The sequence below is a fragment of the Peromyscus californicus genome, unplaced genomic scaffold (genome assembly GCF_007827085.1).
Source record: "Peromyscus californicus insignis strain IS unplaced genomic scaffold, ASM782708v3 Scaffold_13__1_contigs__length_99412109, whole genome shotgun sequence".
NCBI classification, from domain to species: Eukaryota; Metazoa; Chordata; class Mammalia; order Rodentia; family Cricetidae; genus Peromyscus; species Peromyscus californicus.
The window spans coordinates 84,397,750-84,420,850 of NW_026294424.1; the positions used below are offsets into that span (position 1 = coordinate 84,397,750).

General features: G+C 45.2%; 1 protein-coding gene across 1 annotated transcript in view; it reads left to right on the top strand.

Annotated features, from left to right (window-relative positions):
• Positions 1–23,101, top strand: part of Parm1 (prostate androgen-regulated mucin-like protein 1) — a 102,144-nt gene that overhangs the window by 64,619 nt on the left and 14,424 nt on the right. The window contains exon 2 of the mRNA XM_052735355.1: positions 2,405–3,103. Within this exon, the coding sequence (XP_052591315.1) occupies positions 2,405–3,103 (699 nt within the window). The remainder of the gene's footprint in view (positions 1–2,404; positions 3,104–23,101) is intronic.

The window sequence follows — 23,101 nt, forward strand, 5'->3', positions numbered from 1 at the left end:
TGATAGATAGATAGATAGATAAATAGATAGATAGATAGATAGATAGATAGATAGATAGATAGATAGATAGATAGACAGATAGATAGACAGGTAGGTAGGTATGTAGATAGATTGATAGATAGATAGATAGATAGATAGATAGATAGATAGATAGATAGATAGATAGATAGATAGATAGATAGACAGGTAGATAGACAGGTAGGTAGGTATGTAGATGATAGATAGATAGATAGATAGATAGATAGATAGATAGATAGATAGATAGATAGATAGATAGATGAATGATAGATAGATGCATACATACATACATACATACATACATAATAGACAGATAAATGATAGACAGACAGACAATAGGTGGGGCATTCTAACACATACCATTGCATGGGTGAGATTTGAGGACTTTAGGATAAGTGAAATAAACATGTATTAAAAGGAACAAGTCTATATGATTCAACTTTCGTGAGGCCCTTAGACGATCAATTTCACACAGAATGTAAAAAGACCCTTTGCACGAGCTGCCAAGAGTGAGGAGGGAGTGACTGCATACTGAGACTATGAGTTTGACAAAATGAAAAGGTTGCAGAGGTGGATGGTGACACCCCCAAGACAATGTTAATAAAGTCAGTGCCACTGAGCGACACATGAAGATGGTTAAGTTGGTAAACATGAGCTGTGATTTTCACCACAGATGTCTGGAGTGGGGATGATTTTAATTAGAATCGTCTGAGAAGGGCGTCCAAGGTGATTTCGAGTAAAAGCTAATCACGAGAAAAAAAATAAGATGACATGGGATATTTTTTATTTCATTCTAAATACAACAGAATGCTTTTGAAGTGTTTGGATCAATTGAAAAATGAAGCCGTACGTGCTCACACACACCCTTAAATCTCAGTGCTCAAGAGGCAGAGGTGGGTGGACCTCTGGAGTTCCAGGCCATCTCAAACAAAAAGAAATGAGAAACAACAAACACCTTAAAAGACTTTAAGATTAACTTAAAAGATTTTCTCCATTGTGTATGAAAAGCACAACAGAGCGTTCTTCTGGGAAAAAATCAGAAGCCAGGAGGTCCTTTAAGAGATCACTGTCATCACCTGAATAGTTAACTCAAGGATGTTGAGATGATTGCAATGAAAAGTGAGGTTGTCAGATTAGAGTGTAGGGGAGTGACTGACTGGAGAACTTGATTTGGGTATGAGGGACCAAGGATGGCATCTCTATTTTTAGCTGAGAACGTTGCAAATGGGAATTCCATAGACTGAGAGGGAAATAACCAGAGGTAAAGCTGGTTGGCCAATGATGAATAGTAGAGAGAAGCCATCGAGAGACATGTTACACAAAGACCAGAGGCAAAGCTGGTTGGCGGATGATGAATGGTAGAGAGATGCCATCGAGAGACGTGTTACACAAAGACCAGAGGCAAAGCTGGTTGGCGGATGATGAATGGTAGAGAGAAGCCATCGAGAGACGTGTTACACAGACAGTGGGACGATGGGCCCAGTGTCTGCCAGATACCAGCACTAATTCAAAGAAGTCGTTGGTTAAACTTAATTAATGAGTAATAAAAGTGAATGGAGGCTAGGAGCGAGGGAAAAAGTGAATGACTCCGTGGAGGCTAGGATCAAGGGAAAGTAGACGAGGGAAGAATTACCTCTAACCTTTACAAAATATGAAGGAGAAGATTTGACAAAATCATGATTGTAAAAATACCAGTCTAGAATTCCAGTGATACTCCCAAACCACAGCTGAGGGTTTTATTCTGAAACTCCTCTTCCTCCCATAGGAATGTGCTTATAAAGCCACCAAGCCCTGCCTCATAGTATATAAATGCAGAAGGGACAGAGGGAGGAGGCGGGCTCTCCATGGCCCTTCCGGCTTTGAAATCTTAGCAGGGCCATTGAGGTCCCTCTGAAACTCTACCCCATTCCTGCCGGTCACCAGGCACAGATTTCACTGTCCACTCTGCGCGCGCGCGCGCACACACACACACACCCACACTTGGCATCCTCAGTGTGCTGGTGTTTGTTATGCAATGACACTCAGTCATGCAAGCAAATGCCAGAAGTTTCGGGAGAGCGCCTCACCCTCACCCTCGAAGGACAGTGATTTAAACCAACAGGAGACAAGATTATTTCTTTCCACCTGTGGCTGGTCTTGAGTTGACGGATCCACTACCTGTTCTTATGGGACTTCAGGCCAGTTCCTACTGGGAGTCCCAAGTCAAGGAGAGAAATTAGTGAGAAGAGCAGACTTTAAAAGTCACTTTCACAATCCAATGTCTGCCTGCACAGTGGGAAAAAACACCTGGCATTACACTGTAAAACAGCTGTGCAATTGGCCACCTCTGTGTCATATATGACGTTCATGCAATTAACTGTGTTTGTCCTGACTCTTTCTTTCGTAGGACTGAGGGTCCAGGGTGCATCGACCTCAGCCCCCTCGCCTGTTTCTCTTATGACAAAAATTACCCCACCTCCAGCCGCCTGGACTACCTCTGCACAAAACACGGCTATGGCCACCACCCCCGTGGCCAGGGGCACTCACAATGCCTCCATTATCCCCACTACTGCCACATCGCTGACATCTCAGCTTCCCCAGGACAATTCTACTGACCCCAGAGAAGAGGCTGTCACCAGCCCGGCTTCGAAGAGGAATAACAGCAACACAGACTCTTCACCTACCGGCCTCTCCTCAACGCGCGGCAGTGTCCACTTGACCCCCACACCCACGGAACAGAGTCCTGGCAGTCCTGAAGCAAGTGTGCCAGCCACTGCGTCACAGTCCCCCACGCTCGTTTCTTCTCAGGCCCCAACCTCAACATCCCCATCCCAGGCCACTTCCCCATCTGAGTCCCTTTCTGCCTCCGTTACCTCTAATCACAGCTCCACTGTGACCAGCACCCAGCCCACAGGAGCTCCAATGGCACCTGCGTCCCCAACAGAGGGGCACACGTCTCGTCACACGCCCACTGCCCATGTCACAGCAGAGCCAGCACCCAAGGAGAAGGTGCCCCAAGATACTGAGCCTGGCAAAGTGATCTGTGAGTCTGAGACCACCACCCCCTTCCTGATCATGCAAGAAGTGGAGAACGCCTTAAGTTCAGGTGAGTCCCTCTCAAGATGAGGCTATACTAAGGTCAATCGCCCCTCCCATGGGAGGCAGCTGGAATGCGCAATACCTGAGGGTAATTATAAGGCTCAATAATTTCAACAAGAATGCAAGTTTTCAGTCACTCAGTATTTGGCATTCTTTGTCAACTGTAGTCAGTTGACATCTGTTCGATGTGGCTTTACAGAATGTCACAGGGATTGTACAGAAGAAGTGAGGCCGTAGGGTAAAAGAATTGGGTCAAGCTTGCCTAGGTTTTGCTTCCAACAACTTCCTAGCCCCCTCTCAAAATGGAGGAGAGGCCCCCCCACAGCAGGATCTTTTCTCTTTGGTTATCACAAAGCCAAAGTGAAAAACCAAAGCTGAGCACCAGGGGTCCACATCTATTTATGGCAGAGAATGGAGAACTGGGGGTCTAGGCTCAGAAGTAATGTTTACCTTGTTTGAAGTGGGAATATCGTACATACAGGGTTTTAAAAAATGAGTCTGATAGAAGGAAGGAATATTCATGACTTTTCCTTTAACATGGGAAGATTCTTTCTCTCCTCTGGTGTGGTGTTTCCTGTCATGGCGACGGCGGGTGGGCTTGTCACAAAAATCGATTCTAGGTTATAATGAAGTTCAAGGTTGCTGGCCATCACTCTGGAAGCACCTTAGAGCCAACTAGTGTGGGCTAGCCTGACTGAAGAGGATGTTCTGGTCTCCAAAGACAAGATTAAGGCTAAATCAAAATTCAGCTAGGTCCCTGGGTGACAGTTTTGGCTCTGAGTCCTGACCTGGGCCACATTCCTTCCCCCATGCCCTTCTTTTTCCTCATCTGTAGTTTTTTGCCACACATTGTCCTCGTGGAGCTCAGCTGGCAACACGGTGCTTAGGGGAGTTCCTGGCACAGAGTAAGTGCTCAGGAAACTACAGTTTGGCTCAGAGTTCTAATGAAATGTTGACCTTAGAAGCTGGTCACTGCAGGGCAGAGGCGGAGAAGGCTCGTTTATTGACACTTTGGCTCCTTGTGGAAAATAACATGAATTTTACAGAACACTGCATTCATTTTTGTTCTCTCGGGAACCCTGTAAAGTTAATGTCATGTTAGCCTCATTTTACCTTCTTGGAAATTATGGCAGACAGATAGTCAGGGTCTTTTCTAAAGCCACCCATACCAGACACCAATGTGAAACTATCAACTTCCAGACCCCGAGAAGAAAAAGCTTCCATGAAAATAGTTGTCCATGTGGTGAGGAACCAGCGAGACAAGAATGGCCAGAATGTGATGTGGAAATGGATCCAAAGTCTTCCCCTGGTTGGTCATGGGACAGGCAGAGAATAGAATATTGTGGTCAGATCATGTATGACAAGCTAGGGCCAACGGAAAGTTGTCAGTGGTGAAAAATAGACATCTGCTAGTGAAAACAAGCAAATGCTGGGAATGGACATAGTTCTAGAGAATGGTAGGAAAAGAGAAATCTAAGATTAATAAAGGAGTAACTGCTGGGAAGAGCCCATGGGCTCATCAGGCAAGCCATCCCAGAAAACTGAGTAGTAGACACTGTAGAGACATGTGGAACTTTCAAAGGATAAAAACAAACTAACAAAAAAATTAAATCTTATTTCAAAAGGCTGGGGGCATACCAGTGAGGAGAACAAGAATGAAAGAAACATTCCAATGTGATGAAGGAATCCATGACAGAGGCCTGGCTGAGGTATAGGAGGTGTACTAAGGGCCAGGCCTGGGATGGGAGAGAGCTGAAACTGGAAGTCAGGATCAAGCCCTGTGGAAAGACCACCTCCATGACAGCAGAGACTCTCGCTTGAAGGGAAATCCTCTGCTCCCCTAGCCTACCTCCCCTCTGACATGCAGCCAGAAACCAAGACAAGTAGAGCTAGTGGTGTAGTGGAGAGCCAGGTGGGGAAGGGTGGAGGGCAAGCTTGCAGAGGAGTAGGGGGACCTATTCGTAGCCCATTGACACCCTGTTCACAACTCCAGACCGGAACTCAACAAGCTGTCCTTAGATTTATGCCTCTGTTACTATCTCACCCTGACTTCCTGCCCGAGTATAGAGAAGGTACCTAAAGCAGAGTGGGTTTCGTAAACTCCATCCTTCAGAAAGGGGCCATCCAAGTACAAGCCTGTGGGCATGGTCCATCCACCTTTTCCTTCCTGGTTTGGGCTCTTAGCACCATTGTCTGAATATACTGCTTCCCTTCGCTCTTCCCTCCAGAATTCCCTAGACAGGACAGTTTAATACTCCAGAGTATGAAGCCTAAACTTGGTGAAAATGAATATCCAGGATCTGATATATCTACCACTTCCTAAAACCCCCTAGTTCCTCTACTGGAACTTTCAGGAACATTCTGGTATTTTGACTTGGTCTTTGGATCACATATCTTCTTTTCTTCAAACCAGCAGGGCCAAAGGTTCAAAATTAGTGGCACAGTTGGGTCATGGTCCTTTGTAGTTCAAGAGAATATAAACACACAAGAACTCTGTGTGAAGAGAAGCTTGAATGGATGAGGAAGAGAGAAGAGTGGCAGGAAAGGGTGATTATCAAGTCCGGGCCAGGGTACATTCATAGAACACAGGGAATTTGTCCCTTAAGATCTCTTTAACACAAAAATACTTACTGTGCTTCTGCCAGGACCCCACTGTCTGTCCTTTGAGAGTTAAGCAGAGAGAAAGAACACAAGAAACTTCTAATTCCACTCCTCGCTTCTAACCCAAGAACAAACCAAGACGGGATGAGCACGGGGGCCGTGAGATTCAGTCTGGTCATTACATAGGTGAAGAGACTATCCTCTGGAGGAGTGGTGTGCCTTGCTCAAGGCCATGCCTCTATCAGGAGTGGAGCTGGGCCCAAAGTGATCTGGCTCTGGGCCAGCCCAGCATTGCTGATGCACCTCATCAGCCCTTGGCTCCCCTGAGTTTCTGTTTCCAGACAGCTGTGTGAGGATGCTCTTGTTCAGAGATTTGTGTGCTGCCCGTGATAAGACCGCACTTTGTAAGACAGTTGGGTCTTATTCTGGGTGAATTTACATAGAATATTGCTATTAATCCATCTGTTCAACAAATACGTAGACCTAGTCCACTGATTAATTTGGAAACAAAGCAAATGTTAGGTGAGTTCAAATCAACCAGAGAAAGTGTGGTACTCCATGGTGAAGGGATCTAGGAACTGCTGAAAATAAAGGCGGTCTGAGCAAATGGGTCTGGAAGAAATGTGTCGAGGTGAGGGTCCAGATGCACTGCAGGTGATGCTCAGGAGAGCCTGCTGCAGCTGTAGGGCCACCTGCTCTCAATGAGGAACCTAGTACCCTCCCTGCCTCCTGCTCCTTTGGCTAAGTCTCAGGCCTGGGTTGACCTGACCACTGTAGAGCTGTTGGCCTTGATGGCCATGGTCAGTACCCTCATCTCTAAGGCACTGTCTCTGCCTGATGTCCAGGGCAATTTCTCTCTCTCGTTTCTCTACTTGTTCAGTCGGTGCCTCCCTCACAGACCACCGGCTCTCCAGGTAATACTGAGCACTGCAGGACCATCCCACCCTCTTTCTTCCCCTGTTGTTCCAGCCCCTAGCCTTCCTCCCTTCTGTTGGAGAGGATCACATCCTGATAACTCTGAGACACACAAGTCTACCCCTGCCATGTTTTATGGAACTGAATTTGTATCTATCCCACTGTGGGCCGACTGGAGACCTCCCCGGGCACAACCCATGAGCATCTCACACTTCAGATGTTTGAGGTGGATTATTAAATCCCTCAGTTGGTGATCTTTGGAGCTCCTTTTCCCCATCCTCCACATCCAATCAATCCATCGATCTGGCCTGGTAGCCTCTCCTTTCTTCCTCTCCCTCTCAGGTTGCTACAGTATTCCTGAAAGCGACCTCATCACTCGTCACACCCTTCCAGAGAGCCGTTTTTTAGGATTCGAGTCTTAGGTCCTCTGGATTGTGTTGTCCCATTCATTCAGCCCTGATGACCGACACCTACCTAGTCAACTGAAGACCTCAGAATCAAACACCCCTTAGGCCTTGTCCTTTTCTGGGGTTGGATATAGGCTGGCGATTCTTTTAGCCTTCACCTCTGACCTTGAGGAAGTCATAAGTGTTAGACTGGTCCTCATACCTCCAATAGAGTAGCCAGAAGCCAAATTTGGCCTCTAAGCCCTTGGAACTGTGGCTGTTCCAAACAGAGTAGTCTGTAACTGAAAACATACTCGCTGAGTTTCAAAGACCCAGTGCAGAAAAGAACAGGAAGTAAACAACTTTATATTGTTTACAGGGTGAGGCGGCAGTATTTTAGATATATTGAGTTAAATAAAAATGATTACTTTTTTTTTAATGAAGCAGCAGCAGCTCCAAGTAGATCTCATGATGCTGTGGCTCTCACAGTCTCACTGCTTCCCCTCTGAACCAGAATGAAAGGCCAGGGTTTAGATCCATGCCCACAGAGTTCAGCATGCCCTGAATCTGTACAGAGTCTCTACTCTCTTTTGTTTTGTTTTGTATTTTGTTTTTTGTTATATATATATATATATATATATATATATATATATACACACACACACACACACACACACACACACACACACACACACACACTCAAGCTCCCTGGGAACCTTCCTATTAGCTGAACACAGATACTCCTCCAGCCTCAGGGCCTTTGCACTCACAGTTCCTGTGCCTGAAAGATTCACCCTCCTCTTTTTAGTGGATCAGTCCTGTTCCTTGTCCGGACTCTATTCCACTGCCATCTCTTGAGCAGACCTCGGCTCCGCTAAGTGGAGTGATGAGTGCCGTCCCTTTACCGCGCTTCACTTGTCTTGTTATTGCTTGACATTCTCTGACAGCATCTCCTTTATCAGCAGACTGCCTGCTTCCTACTGCTAGGCTAAAGGAGGACCCTGATCACAGAGAATAAGGAGGAGGTTACGTCTCCAGCCCTCTGATGTGGCAGATCCTCAGCAGCGTTCATTGTATAAATGAAAGTGTCCATCAGCCAGCACCGGGGAAGTTGAGGCATTTATCTGAGACCCATTTTTATCAATAAGATGGAATAGGATGCAGCTCTTAGAAGGTTTAGGTAACATGTACACTTAGCTGTTGAACAGTGCCCCAAACAATGTCTTTGATTGTTGTTTTACTATTATTTGCTATCTTATTAACTTGTTGGCGTTGCAACTATCATCATCTTTATTATCATATTTGCCATAGTGAAGGATGCCCACAATCTTCAACAAGCATTTCTTAAGCTAGGTATCTGGCTCTATACTAAGGATACATGTAACTATGAATAATAGTCACTTCTCTGGAAATTTACAATGTAGCATACGTATGGCCTAGAAAGTAATGTAGAGTCCGAGAATGCCTAGACAGGTACATCACCAATAAAGGAGGAAGGAACTTTAGGAGGGGTGTCAGAGGTCATGAGATAAGGTTGTTGGATGTACCTAGCAGTCACTGAAAAGAAGAATAGTCTAAAATTATACTTAAGCAGTATTCAATAACAGGAGAAATGTGCATGGTAAGATGTAAATAGTTGAGGACCAAAAGGATATACCAGTTCATACCTGGTTTCTGATTACTCGTCATCAATGACAGATAGGTCACGTTTTTTAACTACTCTACTATTAGGGTTTTTCACTAAAAACTGAATATAGGAAAGGCTATCTTAAAGTCTTCTGTGCTTGTCACACTATGACAACTGTTTACTGTGCTGACCCAATGCCTAAGAAAAGAGATCCTTGTTTGTGAGAGGCTTGTTTGGAGACTGGGCTGTTCCCCAACACAGGCTCCCCTCACTCAATCCTCAGAATACACCAATGAGGCCAGATCAGCTGTAGCCATTCTAAATGTAAAAACTATGTACACAGAAACCGACTTACTCAAACCTCATGTGAGTGACAGGGCCAGGGTTCAAACTCCATTCTCCAGACAGGTCCTAAGCCAAGGCTTCCTGCCACTGAAACCATGTCTGGCGTAATGGAAACACAGAGTCAGGAGAGCTGACAGTCACCAGCACACTTGAATAGGCTTCATGGGATACTGTCTGAGCTCACCACCTGGGTCACCAGGGGGAGGAGAAGCAGGTGGTGTTGGCAGCCAGCATCAGTCAGTCGAACAGAAGGCAAGTGTTCTGATTGGCAGCTTTTGTCTAACTGGTGAGGAAGAAAAGGAGCAACTTGTGTTAAATTTCAGTCATACTGTGGTATTAAACCAGAGCTCCTCGTGTGTAAATGCTATGGTATGTTTTTCATTCCCTAAGCAAAGTCAGTGCAATGCGCAGTTCAGGACACAGGGAGGAAGGAAGGGAGGGAGGGGCTGAGGCGCAGAGCAAGTTACACTCACAGTGTCTCCGGGCGATGCACATACTCCACAGTTATGCTTGCTCTGCTCCTTACAGTGTAGAATCCATGTGTCCACTGGGATTGTGATGCCTTGCATTTTCCACTACAATGAGGAGGACATGGCTGTGAACATCGGTGGCATTCTCTGAACTGTAAATTACTGGTTTGAAGTCTAGCTTTTATTCAGTAGAAACTCTGCTAATCAACACCCTTAAAGGGCAGTAGCGCAGAGATTCTGGACACCTCTGTGTCTCCAGCTCCAGGAATTTTCTGTGTAGAAGACATCTACACCTTTGAGATGAATGTAGACTTGAAAAAAAAACAATTAATGATAGGAAGGATAGAAGACTCATTAAAAAAATACACCTAGGAAAGTTTTAGGAGTGAAAAAATGTATGCTGTAATAAGTTAATGACCGTATTTCAAAAACATTGAAAGTCAGTTAAAGGACTTAACATTGATTTAATATAAAAACGTATGTATGAGAAGAGCATATGAAAGGAATTTTAGCCTTCCTTAACATATTTTTAGAATGCTCAAAAATGTATTAGAAAGCAATACCCCTGAAGAGTAAGTCATCCAGCACTTAGTTTACAAACACACCACCCATGCTCAAACCTGGACCTCTTCAGTGAGCGGCACTGCCCGTCTTCCTGTTCCCTTCCTCCCACTTCCTATGTCTTCTCCATCACCAGGTATTCTTATTTTGAATTAATTACTTATTTTAATGTTCATGAGTGTTTTGTCTTCACATAAGTCTGTAAACCATGTGTGTGCAATACCCTCAGAAGTTAGAAGAAGGGATTCATTTTCTAGACCTAGAGTTACTGACAGTTGTGAGCTTCCATTTGGGTGCTGGGAACAGAACCCAAGTCCTCTGGAAGAACAGCCAGAGCTCTTAATCACTGAGCCATCTTTCCAGCCCCACCAAGTATTATAGACATTGAACTATGAGCAGCTCCACATTTCCTCATGCCCATTCTCCAGTCAGGGCTCTCAGGGCCCACAGCAGGGGCCTCCAAGCCCACCTCTCCACTGCCCCATTTCCCAGACGTTGCTTATTCACCACAGAACAGTCAGAGTGGGAATTAAACACAAATCAGATAGAACTCATATCACCAACTTCCACCAATCTCTCAGCCTTCGACGAGAAGCTCCCAAGCTTGCACCTTATGTGGCCTCTACCCGCCACCCCTGTGGCATCCAAACACTTGCCCCTCGCTCTCAGCATCTCCTTGACTAGCTGACTCTCAGGTTCTTAAGTCTGCTGGTCTTCCTCATGACTTAGGGTCATTATCTATGTAATGCTTTTTTTCTGGAATCTTCTGAACACTTCATTCCAATTCAGTCCTCAAATCTTGCTCCAACATGGCTTGTTATGCTTGTTTCCTGTGTGACTTCCAGTCCATTCGGTTACAATTGATCACAGCTCAGTTGCATCCCTTCTCCACAGGAGGATGATATACTTAGCTGGGTAGCTCTTCGGTCATTGCTGTCACTGCTTCTCAAGGTACATGGGGGTAGGGAGAAAATGTCTGTTTTGACTCAAAAATATATTCCTAGCACCTCACTGTGCCTGGCTCAGTGTAGGTGTTCAATAAATACTTAAAAAATGAATATTTTTTTTGTTTTATATAGAAACCCACACATTTTCTTAACTCTGTAAATTCTGAGTTTTGAATTGGAAATGAAAAAAAATATTGAACACCCTCACCTCTGATATCCTCTGGAGACAACAGACCACCTCAAGGGCTTTCTGATGTCATGATGGGTCTCCATTCTCTCCCACCCCCGACACACCTCTTTCTGCCCACATCCTGATGTCCACTTAGCGTTGGCTGCTGCTATCTATGACTGTTCATCGGAACTACAGTCACACTTTCTTTTTATAGGCTAGATTCTTTTTGCTAACCTTCAAACCTTGCTAATCCCAATGGACTCTCACTATTAGATGCTATTTCAGTTATACACAATCATCTGTTTCTCCTTTGACTTACCTTCATGACTTAAACCTTAGTCTGATTTTGAAGTATTTCTAAGATACCCTTTAAAAATATATGTCAAGGTAATAAAATTAGCTATTTACCATTTATATCATCATCCAGTAGCAAGACAACCATTGCATATTTTAATTGCCCCAATGTCATCTTTTATTATATTTGGAGAATATCTGTCTCTGTGGAACAATTTTTCTTTTCTGTTTCATATTTGACTTTCATCAGTGATAGGTGAAATGTGGTTTTGAAAATGCTTTACTGAGAAAATGAGAGTTAGCATATAAACCCAGATAATGCTGTTAAGGAACCGACAGCTGCTGGCTCATTGGGAGATATGGATGAGGATTAGCCCAATCTCATCTCCACACAGAACCATTAGAACGGTCTAACTCAGGACAGCATGCCTTTTTAGCTACAGAAACTAGTCAGGAAATGGAGGGTAGGTCACCATCTACCCATCAGCTTTGTCCGAAAAGAGTCTAAAGATCTCACCCCAGGGGATTGAGTTGGGACTATTGTGTCAGGAAAACATATAAGTGATGCTGAATTGATATTGTCCTTAAATATGCCTGCTTCCTCAATCCTAGGAAAAATAATATTGGCCCTAAAAGATGGCATTTTTTTACAGTGTTTTACACGGAAGGCTAGATGAATGGCCTTCAAGGAGTAGACCACTGGCTTAAAGACAAAGATGAATTTTAAGCTAAAATGAAGACATCACACTAAGTAGGTGGAAGTGAGCCATCAGACACTCTATAGCAGGTTTCCATTTAGAGCTGGTGTGGGGTAACTTCAAAGGTGGGCTGCAGAAAAGCAAGGGGGCCGATGATGGTACAAACTCCACCATCATCAGACTCTCAGACTCAGATCTCTCCAGTGCCTTTCGCTACATGAGAGACCCTGGGGTAAGTTTGTCGATCACTGGACATCATCTTCAAGACGAGGTCACACACAGAACTGTACCTATTCTGTGAAACTCTTAGTAAGAATAAATAAGACAACTGCACGAAGTTCTTCTAATACAGCTAACAGTAAATGATGTCAGCTGTTATTATTACAGTTGGATTCTTAATTTTGGGGGGTGGCTACGGCTGGCTCAGACGCTTTTAGACTAGTTTTCTTTGCTTGAAAACTTAGAGTGTTTATAAAATATTTTAAGACTCCCGAAGGGACACTTACAGTGAGTACTGGGTAATAAAAGCCTGTGTAAGTACCTGTCTTCAGTACAATACAGAAAAGGATAATCCAAACGGTGTGAAGGAGATTAACCGCTCCCCTCTGAAACAGAAACACTTTTCACTTGGGGAACCAAAGGGAGTGGGCTGAAGAATGAAACAGCTAGAGTTTTCCGACCTAGAAAAGCAGTCTTCGGGTGCTCGGGGGAAACAGCAGTGAGCGACAAGAAGAGGCACACCAGTGAGGAGCCGGGCAGTGCCCTCCACTAACTTGCATCACAGTTGGGAAATTAGTTTTCTTTCCAGTGTTTTTAACTGGAAAACCTCAGAGGCCTAAGTCTGGGACAATTCAAACTTGGTAAATACAGTGTCTGAAAGCAGGCCCTATGGGGCCTTGGTGATTAATTACACGAGGACAAGGCTGAATTTAACTAATGGTTCTTAGGAGAGCTCAGATTCCTCGGGATTACCATAATTATGTTGATGTCACTGCTCTCCCCCAAAGCTGTTGGGACAAGTGACCCAGGGAATAAATGACCTGAAACAGTAATAATTAAAGACAATAAACATGCACACTACTTGGCAAAAGGGGAGGACCATGCCTCAGGCTCTGACAGTGCCCTTGCCATCTTGCTCATATCCTGTGAACAGGGAGACTTCCACAGTCAAAGGCTGTGCTAACACTGGGAAGCCCTAAAGGGAAAGGGGCTTCACCTGGCAGAGTGGGTGAGTTCAACTGGAGACCTCTGCCAACTCTTCCATCTTATTATCTCCCCCAGTATTGTTTTTCCCCCCATGGCCAGGCTTCATGTTTATTCTTAAACTACTAAACAGAGTAGAGATTGCAATAACGGCACAACCCTCGTCTCTCAGAGTTCCTGGAGACAGGGTGGTATCCTTCCTGTAATATCTACCATCCCTCAGGCAGTATTCACAGAATGTAAGACACTATAAATTTCTCACTGGGAGCTGAGAAACCCAAGCTGGTCCTCAATAATCCTCATTCCCTGCAGACTGGGTGTGGAACTCACCCTCTGGCCAACTGAATGTGCGCCGTGCTCCCGACAGCCCCGGAGTTGCTGTGTGGCAATCAGCTTAGACAGCACTATGCTGTGGGAAAAGGGATAAGCAAGATCGGTGCTATTCTTGGAAACCCCAGGTAGCTCGTGTTACAGATGTCAACCGAGAGCTGCGACTAGGCAATCTAAACAGGTAGTTAAAATAAATTCCAAGTAAGGAGGAGGTTTCATTTGTGTTGGAAAAGACTGTAATTATCAGTGAAGTGAAGAAACTTTAAAACCATGGTAACGGAGACCCGCCAGAAATGGTGTCATTAATTGCGAGCCTGCGCTCCATGCTTCCTTACCGAGAGTGCAGTGCGGTGTCCCCAGGAGAGCTGAGAGGAAGTGGCACCTGGGTGTGAAGTTCATGACATTTATTATCTGGACCAAGATTGGCCTTTCCACTGTTCATTTCTAGCTGTATGCTTTATGAAGCCAAGAGTTTATTATTTATCTGTGTGATCTATGTGTGTACGTGCTCGTGTCTGTACATGGAGAGGTTGTACATGCATGTGTGTGCACACTGTGTGTAGAAACTGGAGGTGAGAGTCAGGTGTCTTTCTCAGTCACTCCCCGTCTTGGTTTTCATGACAGGGCTTCTCACTGAACCTCAAGTTCACCTATTTGGCTGCGGTGGTTGGCAGTGAACCAGGGACACACCCATTTTCTGCCTTCCCGGCACTGAGATTAGAGGTGTCCCCAGGCTTTTATGTGGGTGCCAAGGATCCAAACTCAAGTCTTCATACTTGTGTGGCAAGGCCTTAACTTACTGAACCGTCTCCCTGGCCCACAACCGTACTTTTAGGTCAAAGGATAATTGGTCTCCACACCAGGTCTTCAAAATACGGGAAGTGTGAAGGTACAGTTGTGCTCCTGGCCCAGTCTGAAGCCAATCTGCAAGCTCGCCCAGTTGCCTACTGACTAGCTGTGAGATACAAGTAGAAAGGAGGAGAAACACTCCCGATGGATAGCAGTTGCCTAATTTCGGTCCGTTGGTTTCTTACCCTGTGTTTGAGGAAATGACTGTAGAAAATCAATGATTTAAAGGTTTAGGAAGGGCTTGGTAGAGAAAAGGAAGAACATGCGGAGACAAGCTCAGGTTATCTTCACTAAAACACTTCTAGAGATCTGCATGCGAAGCATATGATGATAAAGAGCTGTCTTCCTCACCCCGTAAGTACTAACAAAGTGTGATTAAACCAGCTCTGAGGCTGGAGAGATGCCTCCTTGGGGAAAGTGCTTGAGTACGAGCATAAGGATCCGAGTGGAGCCTGAACACTCACCTAAAACAAAGGGCTTTGTTTGTAATCTCAGTGCTAGGGGGAGAGGGACAGGCAGGTCCCTGGGGCTCACTGGCCAGCTCGCCTCATCTAGTTAGTGCACCCCATGTCCAAGTGAGAGATACTGTCTCACAAAGCAAGGTGGACGCCTCCTGAGGAGCCATATCCAGAGTTGTCCTGGGACTTCCGCATGCACACGTGAGTTCATACACGCACATACGCATATGCACACATCCCCATACATACTCCAAAAATTATTAATTTTAATTAACTAATAATAAATCAGCTATATTTCAGAGAAAATCAGAATTATTCTATCATTTCTTATTTTAGGCCTAGACAAATAAAGAAACATGGTTTGGTATTCCTGGCTTTCAGAGACTTCCAAATGAGAGCAGATAGGATCCGAACACTTGACTCATCAGCATGGCAATACATCCCATGCCTGTACCTTGGGTGTAAATACGCATTAGTTATGCTACAGATGCAATATCAGTTATGCCAGAGTAAAAGGAGATATCTAGAAAAATGGGGTTTGAGGTCAATCTACCCTTTGAGATTGGACGTGAGAAAGTTCTCAGGAAAACAAAAAAAAAAAAACCTGTGTGCCTCTTCCCAGAATGCTTCTAGGGGTCCCTCACCTTCCTACACTGTTAAAAATCAAACATCATGCCTGACCTTCAGAACATTCTGTGACTTGGTCCTGAGTACGTAGACCTTTTCATGACCCTTTTTCATTTCCACTACACCTTCTTGTGTCCACAAGGTTCGTCTCTGTGGATCATGTGACCTTGGGAGAGTCACATGGTCTCCTAGTTCAGGAAGTAAAGAGACTGGCTACTAAGATCTTGGTGTTTTGTGCTAGTTCACGAAACACTTCCTTCTGTCTGTTCTTCCCCGAGGCTTTAGAGGCAGAAGGATTGGCTCCTTTTTAGATGAGACGTTCAGTCAGGGTGCTTCTGCGTGCAGCCTGGTGCTGACCCAGAAATGTTAGCTGTCTGCCCCCTTCCTAGCTGGCTCCTACCTCATGCCTCCATTGCTGTCTGTCCAAATCCTGCCCACCCAGAGAAATGATTCATTCTCACCTCTTCTCAAGACTTGTTGCAACTTTCCCAGACCCACCTCTCTCAGTTACAGGCAGAAATACAAAGTCTGGCATTGCCTACCTTCCTGCTTACCTTCCTGTCTGTCAGTCCAAACCTGGACTCCCCTGTGTGGTTCCCAGACATTGATGCTTGCCTCGGCAAGCCACTGGCAGAAGTTTCTCAGTATTGCACATTCCTAGATCAAGAGGAAGGCAGGAGTCCATCCAAAAGAGCCTTTGAGACCAGGGAGTTCATTGAAAACAGCCTTGCGAGATTGTAGAACGATGGAGGAGATAAATTTAGCTGCCCACAACATGGAGTAGACTAAGGGAGGTAAAGGGGTGAGAGTCAAGCAGGATCCATGGCCGGAAGTCAACATGACCTTCAGGAGCCGCAGAGATCCCATCCGTTTAGGTGGTTCTATATGAGGGGCAAGGGCATCACTCCCTCATCTCATTCCACTCAGAACACACATGCCATCATTATCACCTCCACCACCACCAAACTGTTGGCATAGATCCCTGGCTATAGTCAACTTTCAGCCTTCTTTATCCACTCATCCCCTATCAGAAAGTTTTGAACCACAAAGGAGTCTGTATTGAACACGTCCAAATATTTTTCCTGTCATTTTCTCCTAAAAAGTGTAGTCCAGTGACTATTTAGATAACCTATAACTTGACTGGCTCTACTAAGTAATCCAAAGGCAATTACAGTCTATGGAAAACGTGCATAGACTATATGCACATACTCTTTCCTTTTCTGTGAGGAACTTGAATACCTTGGATTTTTCAATCTGCAGAGGATTATAATATCAGTCCCTCATGGGTGCTGTGGGGTGACTGTAACACAAATTGCTAAATGATCTTATTAATAAAAAACCCAGAGCCAGATATTGGGGTGAAAACTGAAGAGATCAGAGGAACAGAACAAGTCAGCCACAAGTTCTTACCTCTAGGAAATCCTCAGCCCAAGTGAGAGCTACTTACCATGTACCCACACTTATATACCTACCTGCCATCTTACTTCCTCTCTCTGCCCAGCTACATCACTTCCTCTTTCCGCCCAGCTCTATCACTTCCTGTCTGTACAGACCTCCAGACCTCTATGGTTAACTAGTGCTGGGATTAAAGGCATGTGCCACCACACCTGGCTCTGTTCCCAGTGTGGCCTTGAACTCACAGAGGTCCAGATGGATATCTGCCTCCCAAATGCTAGGATTAAAGGCCTGTGCTACCACTGCCTGACCCCTATATTTAATACAGTGGCTGGCTTTTTCCTCTGATCCCCAGGTAAGCTTTATTTGTTAGAGCACAAATAAAATATCACCACAGATGACTACTGCACTGCACATTTGGTAGCAATCTGAGCAGTTATTTTGGGAGGGACACACATACACAGGCACATACATGCACTCAAAAACAGGGCCATGGGTCCTCGTATCTTAACTTGCTGTCCTGTGCCTTGTGGCTGCTTCTAATTAGTTGTCTTCCCAACACACATATCCCCACCAGAGACATGTCAGTTACCATGTATACAGGGGTATTTAATATCCAGTTGTTACTGTGCTTTGACTCATCTTCACAGTACCTAGAGGAGGACCCAAACTACTACACAGTCTTGAATTAGACCCTGACTCTGGACAGCCAATAGAAAGCAGACAAGACATCCAGAGCGAAGGCTTGATCTAATGCCTAGCCCAGTGCCAGCACAGCAGTGAAGGTGGCAGGGGCAGTTAGTGGACAGCAGCATGGATTCCAAGCCAGCCATGTCCTTTGTAGCAGGCCCTTCTAGTTACCAACATAGTCTGGGGGCCTACACCTCTGTCTTCAGTTTCTCCATCTGTAAAGTGGAGAGAGCAAAAGCATTTAGTTTACAGGGTTCTTACGAGGGAGAGATGTTCTGAAATACTGAAGCTTACCCAGTTAAGAGCAGGAAAGCGTTAGTTGCTATTGTTTGTACTATCATTGCTTGTTACTATTATTATCATTGATATTTGGAGGAAGGATATCACTTCTGCAAAGATGGAAGAGCCTACCATAATAAATGGAAATCCAGGCACATGCTATTCTGGTACTCAACCCCTCCCCCAACACACCCACAGACAGGCACTTTGAGAGAGAAAGAACTCAAGGCTAAGTGCCCCTAGGGTCCTGATAACCTTGAATGAAGGAGCTGTTACACACTCTGAAGTGGCCACCTGTTTCTGCCTATTTCTCCCTGACTTTATGAACCCAGGAAGTAGGAAGGGAAGTATGCTAATACTGAAGAACAGTTGAGAGAGTTGTTAATGAGTCTTAAGTACAGCAGGAGTGTGTGCACACACCCAGGACCTGGGTCAAGTGCTCACACTCTCCTTAAATACAGCAGGAGTGTGTGCACATACCCAGGACCTGGGTCAAATGCTCACACTCTCCTTAAATACAGCAGGAGTGTGTGCACATACCCAGGACCTGGGTCAAATGCTCACACTCTCCTTAAATACAGCAGGAGTGTGTACACATACCCAGGACCTGGGTCAAGTACTCACACTCTCCTTAAATACAGCAGGAGTGTGTACACATACCCAGGACCTGGGTCAAGTGCTCACACTCTTCTTAAATACAGCAGGAGTGTGTGCACATACCCAGGACCTGGGTCAAATGCTCACACTCTCCTTAAATACAGCAGGAGTGTGTGCACACACCCAGGACCTGGGTCAAATGCTCACACTCTCCTTAAATACAGCAGGAGTGTGTGCACATACCCAGGACCTGGGTCAAATGCTCACACTCTTCTTAAATACAGCAGGAGTGTGTGCAGATACCCACGACCTGGGTCAAATGCTCATACTCTCCTTAAATACAGCAGGAGTGTGTGCACATACCCAGGACCTGGGTCAAGTGCTCACACTCTCCTTAAATGCAGCAGGAGTGTGTGCACATACCCAGGACCTTGGTCAAGTGCTCACACTCTCCTTAAATGCAGCAGGAGTGTGTGCACATACCCAGGACCTGGGTCAAGTGCTCACACATATGAACTAAATTCTCTGGCTGGCTGCGTGGCTCATGTGTCTAAACAATGGGCAGGAGCTAAGTACTCTCCTGTCCCTCATCCTTGGACACTCCTCCACTGCCTGTTCCACCCCACCTCCACCCATCCCACCCCCACGCTCTCAAGCAACACTGGTGAAGTTTATTCACACGATGTTTAGATCCACCCTATCATGTCCTGGCATTTTCATTCTGGGTGCATTTGGCAAATATCCCCAACAAAAACTTCCAATGAAATGCTTCTTTCATTTAATTGGGGTGGGGAGTGCACACAAGGAGAAAATTCTAAAAGTGGGAACTTTAAAGTTAAGTGATACAGGTAACAGCACTGACATGGGCAGGGCCCTTGAGTTGGAGACAACGAGAAAGCCCACACATCTGTGGGTTCGAGGCAATCATGGAGAGAGAGAGGCCCCTTAAAATGTTTGTTCCAGGACTGCCTCTGGTCATCGACAAAGGTGCTTCCTCCAGCAGTGGCCGGCCATATCTCAGCAGGGGCCGGCCATATCTCAGCAGGGGCATGTCCTTTTAGGAGTTTGCTATGGCTGTCGCACAGGTCTAATCTGTCTCTAGCCAGTCATTACTAAATTAATTCTCTTCTAGCCAACCCCTATGGCCATCTATTAAATAGTGTGGAGGGTGAAGGTCTAGGGCAGGGTAGGATGGAGTCCTAGAGGTAGATGCTTGGATAAGACCTAGACCAGAAGATTCCAGCCAGGATGAATAGCTGCAAAGCCTGTGTTCAAGAACTTCCTTGATATAGTGACTGAGGTCAGAACTTCTGGTTATCATATTTCCTGCCAATATTACAATGAATGATTCAACACTGAAGGAAAGAGTTAAGTACCCACTCTGGGCTAGAGACAGTGCCTGGTACTAAAAGGATGCGAAGGATGGGAGAGGATGCAAAGGATGGGAGAGGATGCAGGAGGCTATGATTCAAATCTGTCTAAGGAAGCTAAAAAACACAATCCAGTGTTTGAAAACAGGAGACACGTGGTCAGTAACCCCAGAGTGTCAGTCAGGAAAGCATCTCAGAAGCCTTGCTATTTAGTTATGTCATAAAGGAAAAAGACAAGAACAAAGCAAACAATGAACTGAGAAGATGAGAGCTGAGGAGCCCAAGGAATGGGCTCCAGGAAGGAACTAGCCTGACGATGATCACAATGCAAAAGGCAGGTGAAGCAAGCCTGGGGTTCAGATGTTAGTTAGCGCCATGGTTTACCAAATGTAAAACTTTAATCAAGATCTCACTTTTTCCGGGCCTTGACTTCCTCATTTATAAAATGGGAGTGTGCCCATTCAGCTCAGAAAGAGAATTAAAGAGGTGTAACCTTCTTAGTTGAGGGCTGGCCCGAAGTAATCACCTGCAGAAGACAGGAGCTATGGCTATCCTTGAGCCCATTATTCTCATTCTGGGCCAGTATGAAAGTGACAGAAAGGGTGCTCTGAGAAATCCCAGGCTCTGGGGTGGCATGGACTTCAAGGAGGCTCTGGTTTCTGGATCTTCAAGAGCTCTTTAGTTAGGCAGAACATGTCGGCACAGTACAATGTGCTAGCACAGAGGGATGTCTTGTATCAGCTTACACAATGTACAGATGTGTTTCCTCCAGTTCTCCAATATCTGCCCATCCCACAGCTTCATGGCATGGGTCACACCTGGTCTGTAAACAATGGACCAAGGAGGAAGAATTAAAATGCCACAAACTTGCCCACACCCCTTCCCAGCACACGGCCCACAAGGGCCTGTATATTTCTTGTTGGCAAAGCTGTCCCCACAACCAAATCTGCCTCCTAGTTCTTCTCCCTGTCCCATCTTGAAAAAAAAAAAAGGGAGAATAAGATGACAAGGGGAATTCCAGGTTAGTTTAAACAAAAGTTGGGGGAACAGCATTTGTTTGCACAAGGAAAGAAAAAATAAAACAAAGCCTTTTCAGTTGCCACAGAAAGCAGTACTCACAGGAGCTTAGCAGCTCTCTCTCTCTCTCTCTCTCTCTCTCTCTCTCTCTCTCTCTCTCACACACACACACACACACACACACACACACACACACACACACACACCACCGAGCCCTCCACATGGGTCTTCCCAGGACAGACACAGCTGCTGAGGGAAGACTCAGAAGACAGAATCTTCTGGGCTCAGGATAATAAAGATCTCCTTCCAGAAGACTCTAACTCCTGTGGGGATGGGGTGGGGATGGTGTACCACTCCCTTCAAACAGCCAGTGGGTAACAGAATTGCTCATGAAAAGGTCCCAAACTTCAGCACAAACCGTTTTACTTTATACCCTTTGCTTCATATTGGTAGAACCAACTCTCTAAAGGACACTTTACCCAGCATCCCCCAGGAGACAACCAGGTAAAATGTCACCTGTAACCTCCATCTCTGGTAACAAGAATGACGTCACCTGTGGCCATAGAAGGGTGGAGCTAGATGGCCACGGTGATGTGGAGAAGAAGCAGGACACTCTGTCACTTGCTGTCTCCACACAAAAAAGAACAGCACTTGAGTTAGGGGAACTGCCTGATTTATTTGAAAAGGAGGTGGTATATAAATAAACAGGGTAAATGGAGGGACTGGAGGAGGTCCAGCTGCTTAGAGTTAGGGAAGACCCCGAAGAAGGTCAAACCTACAACATCCTGCAGTAAACCATCCTTAGGGTGCTTTAAGAGTCTTTCAGGGGAGCCAGCTATATCCCTTTCCCTTCTTTTTTTGGAGGGGGGTAAAATAAAGGTCAGTTTTTTCAACTGCTCCTATTTGCAATGACTGCATCTTTTTTAATTGTCAAATGCCCCCCTCAGCTTACCTTGCGGTTACAGCCCTCCCTTTGAAAGCTCACAGCAGAGCTTTTAAGAGGCTCCCGTGAACTTTGAATTGTTCTGATTTCAGCACAGTTTGGGGGCCAAGAAGCTAAGAGCTGCCTTTCAAAACAGGAGTGGAGATTTTTCATAAGAGGATCTGACCTCGGGCTTTCTCCACTTGACCAGATCTGTACATTTCAGCAATGGCACCATGATCTACTGAATGCCGTAAAAAGGGAGAGATAAACCACACCGATGATTACACTCATCTGGCTCAAAAGCCTTCTAAAAGCAAAGAGATGGACATGCGAGTTGTCCTGGAATATGCAGGCTCTGAAATGGTTGATATAGCCAGTCTCCGTGGAAACACCAAGCTCTTTGCGTTGTCTTCATGTTAGGAATGACCCCTGGCTCTCTCCTGTAACCACTGGGAATGCAGACGCCTGATGTAGCCTTTCACCTAAAACTTCAGGGGAATTGCTGAAGAGTTAGGAAAAAGCTTTGCTTCTTGACTATGCCCTGCTTCTTCTGGTAGAAGGATAATGGGAGAAACAATAAGCACAAGCCATTCATGGAAGGAAGGTGGAAATAAAGGAGATGCCAAATAATTTACAATCGATAAATCTTTAAGAATGTGGGGGAAGATTCATGTGCAAGAGATAGGAAATGGTCTGGGATCATGCATTGAACAATTCTTCAGATTGGTGTGTGTGACATCTCATTTACCTGTGTTAAAATCATTGTGAGGTGAGTAGAACATATAAACCAACCTAGTTGACTAAATAGCTCCTGGTCATACAGCCAATCATGATTACTCACGCATGCCATGCACGCTTATGCACACACACACACATATGCTCGCAGATCTACATATTTCACTCCAGATCTCTCAGCTTTTCCCCAGGCATTTAAGTACAGCTCCATTCACTTGTTAAAGCGGTAAGTGGTGTACTGAAAGAGTAAACAGGTATGTTACCCCAAAAGTCTTATGAAATATTTCGGGACAAGAGTCTAATTGATCATTAACACTTCTAAGGTAGAATAAAAGAAAAGTATATAAATTATTAGCCCAAAACTTATACAGAAAGAGTGCTGTACTCCAAAGATATATTCAGAGGCAGGACGGTTATTTTTATATGGTCACATGCCTAAAGGGTTGGTCTGTCCGTCTATTTACCTTCCCATTTATACTGCTTTAGGAACCAAAGTTCAAGCTACAGCATGAAG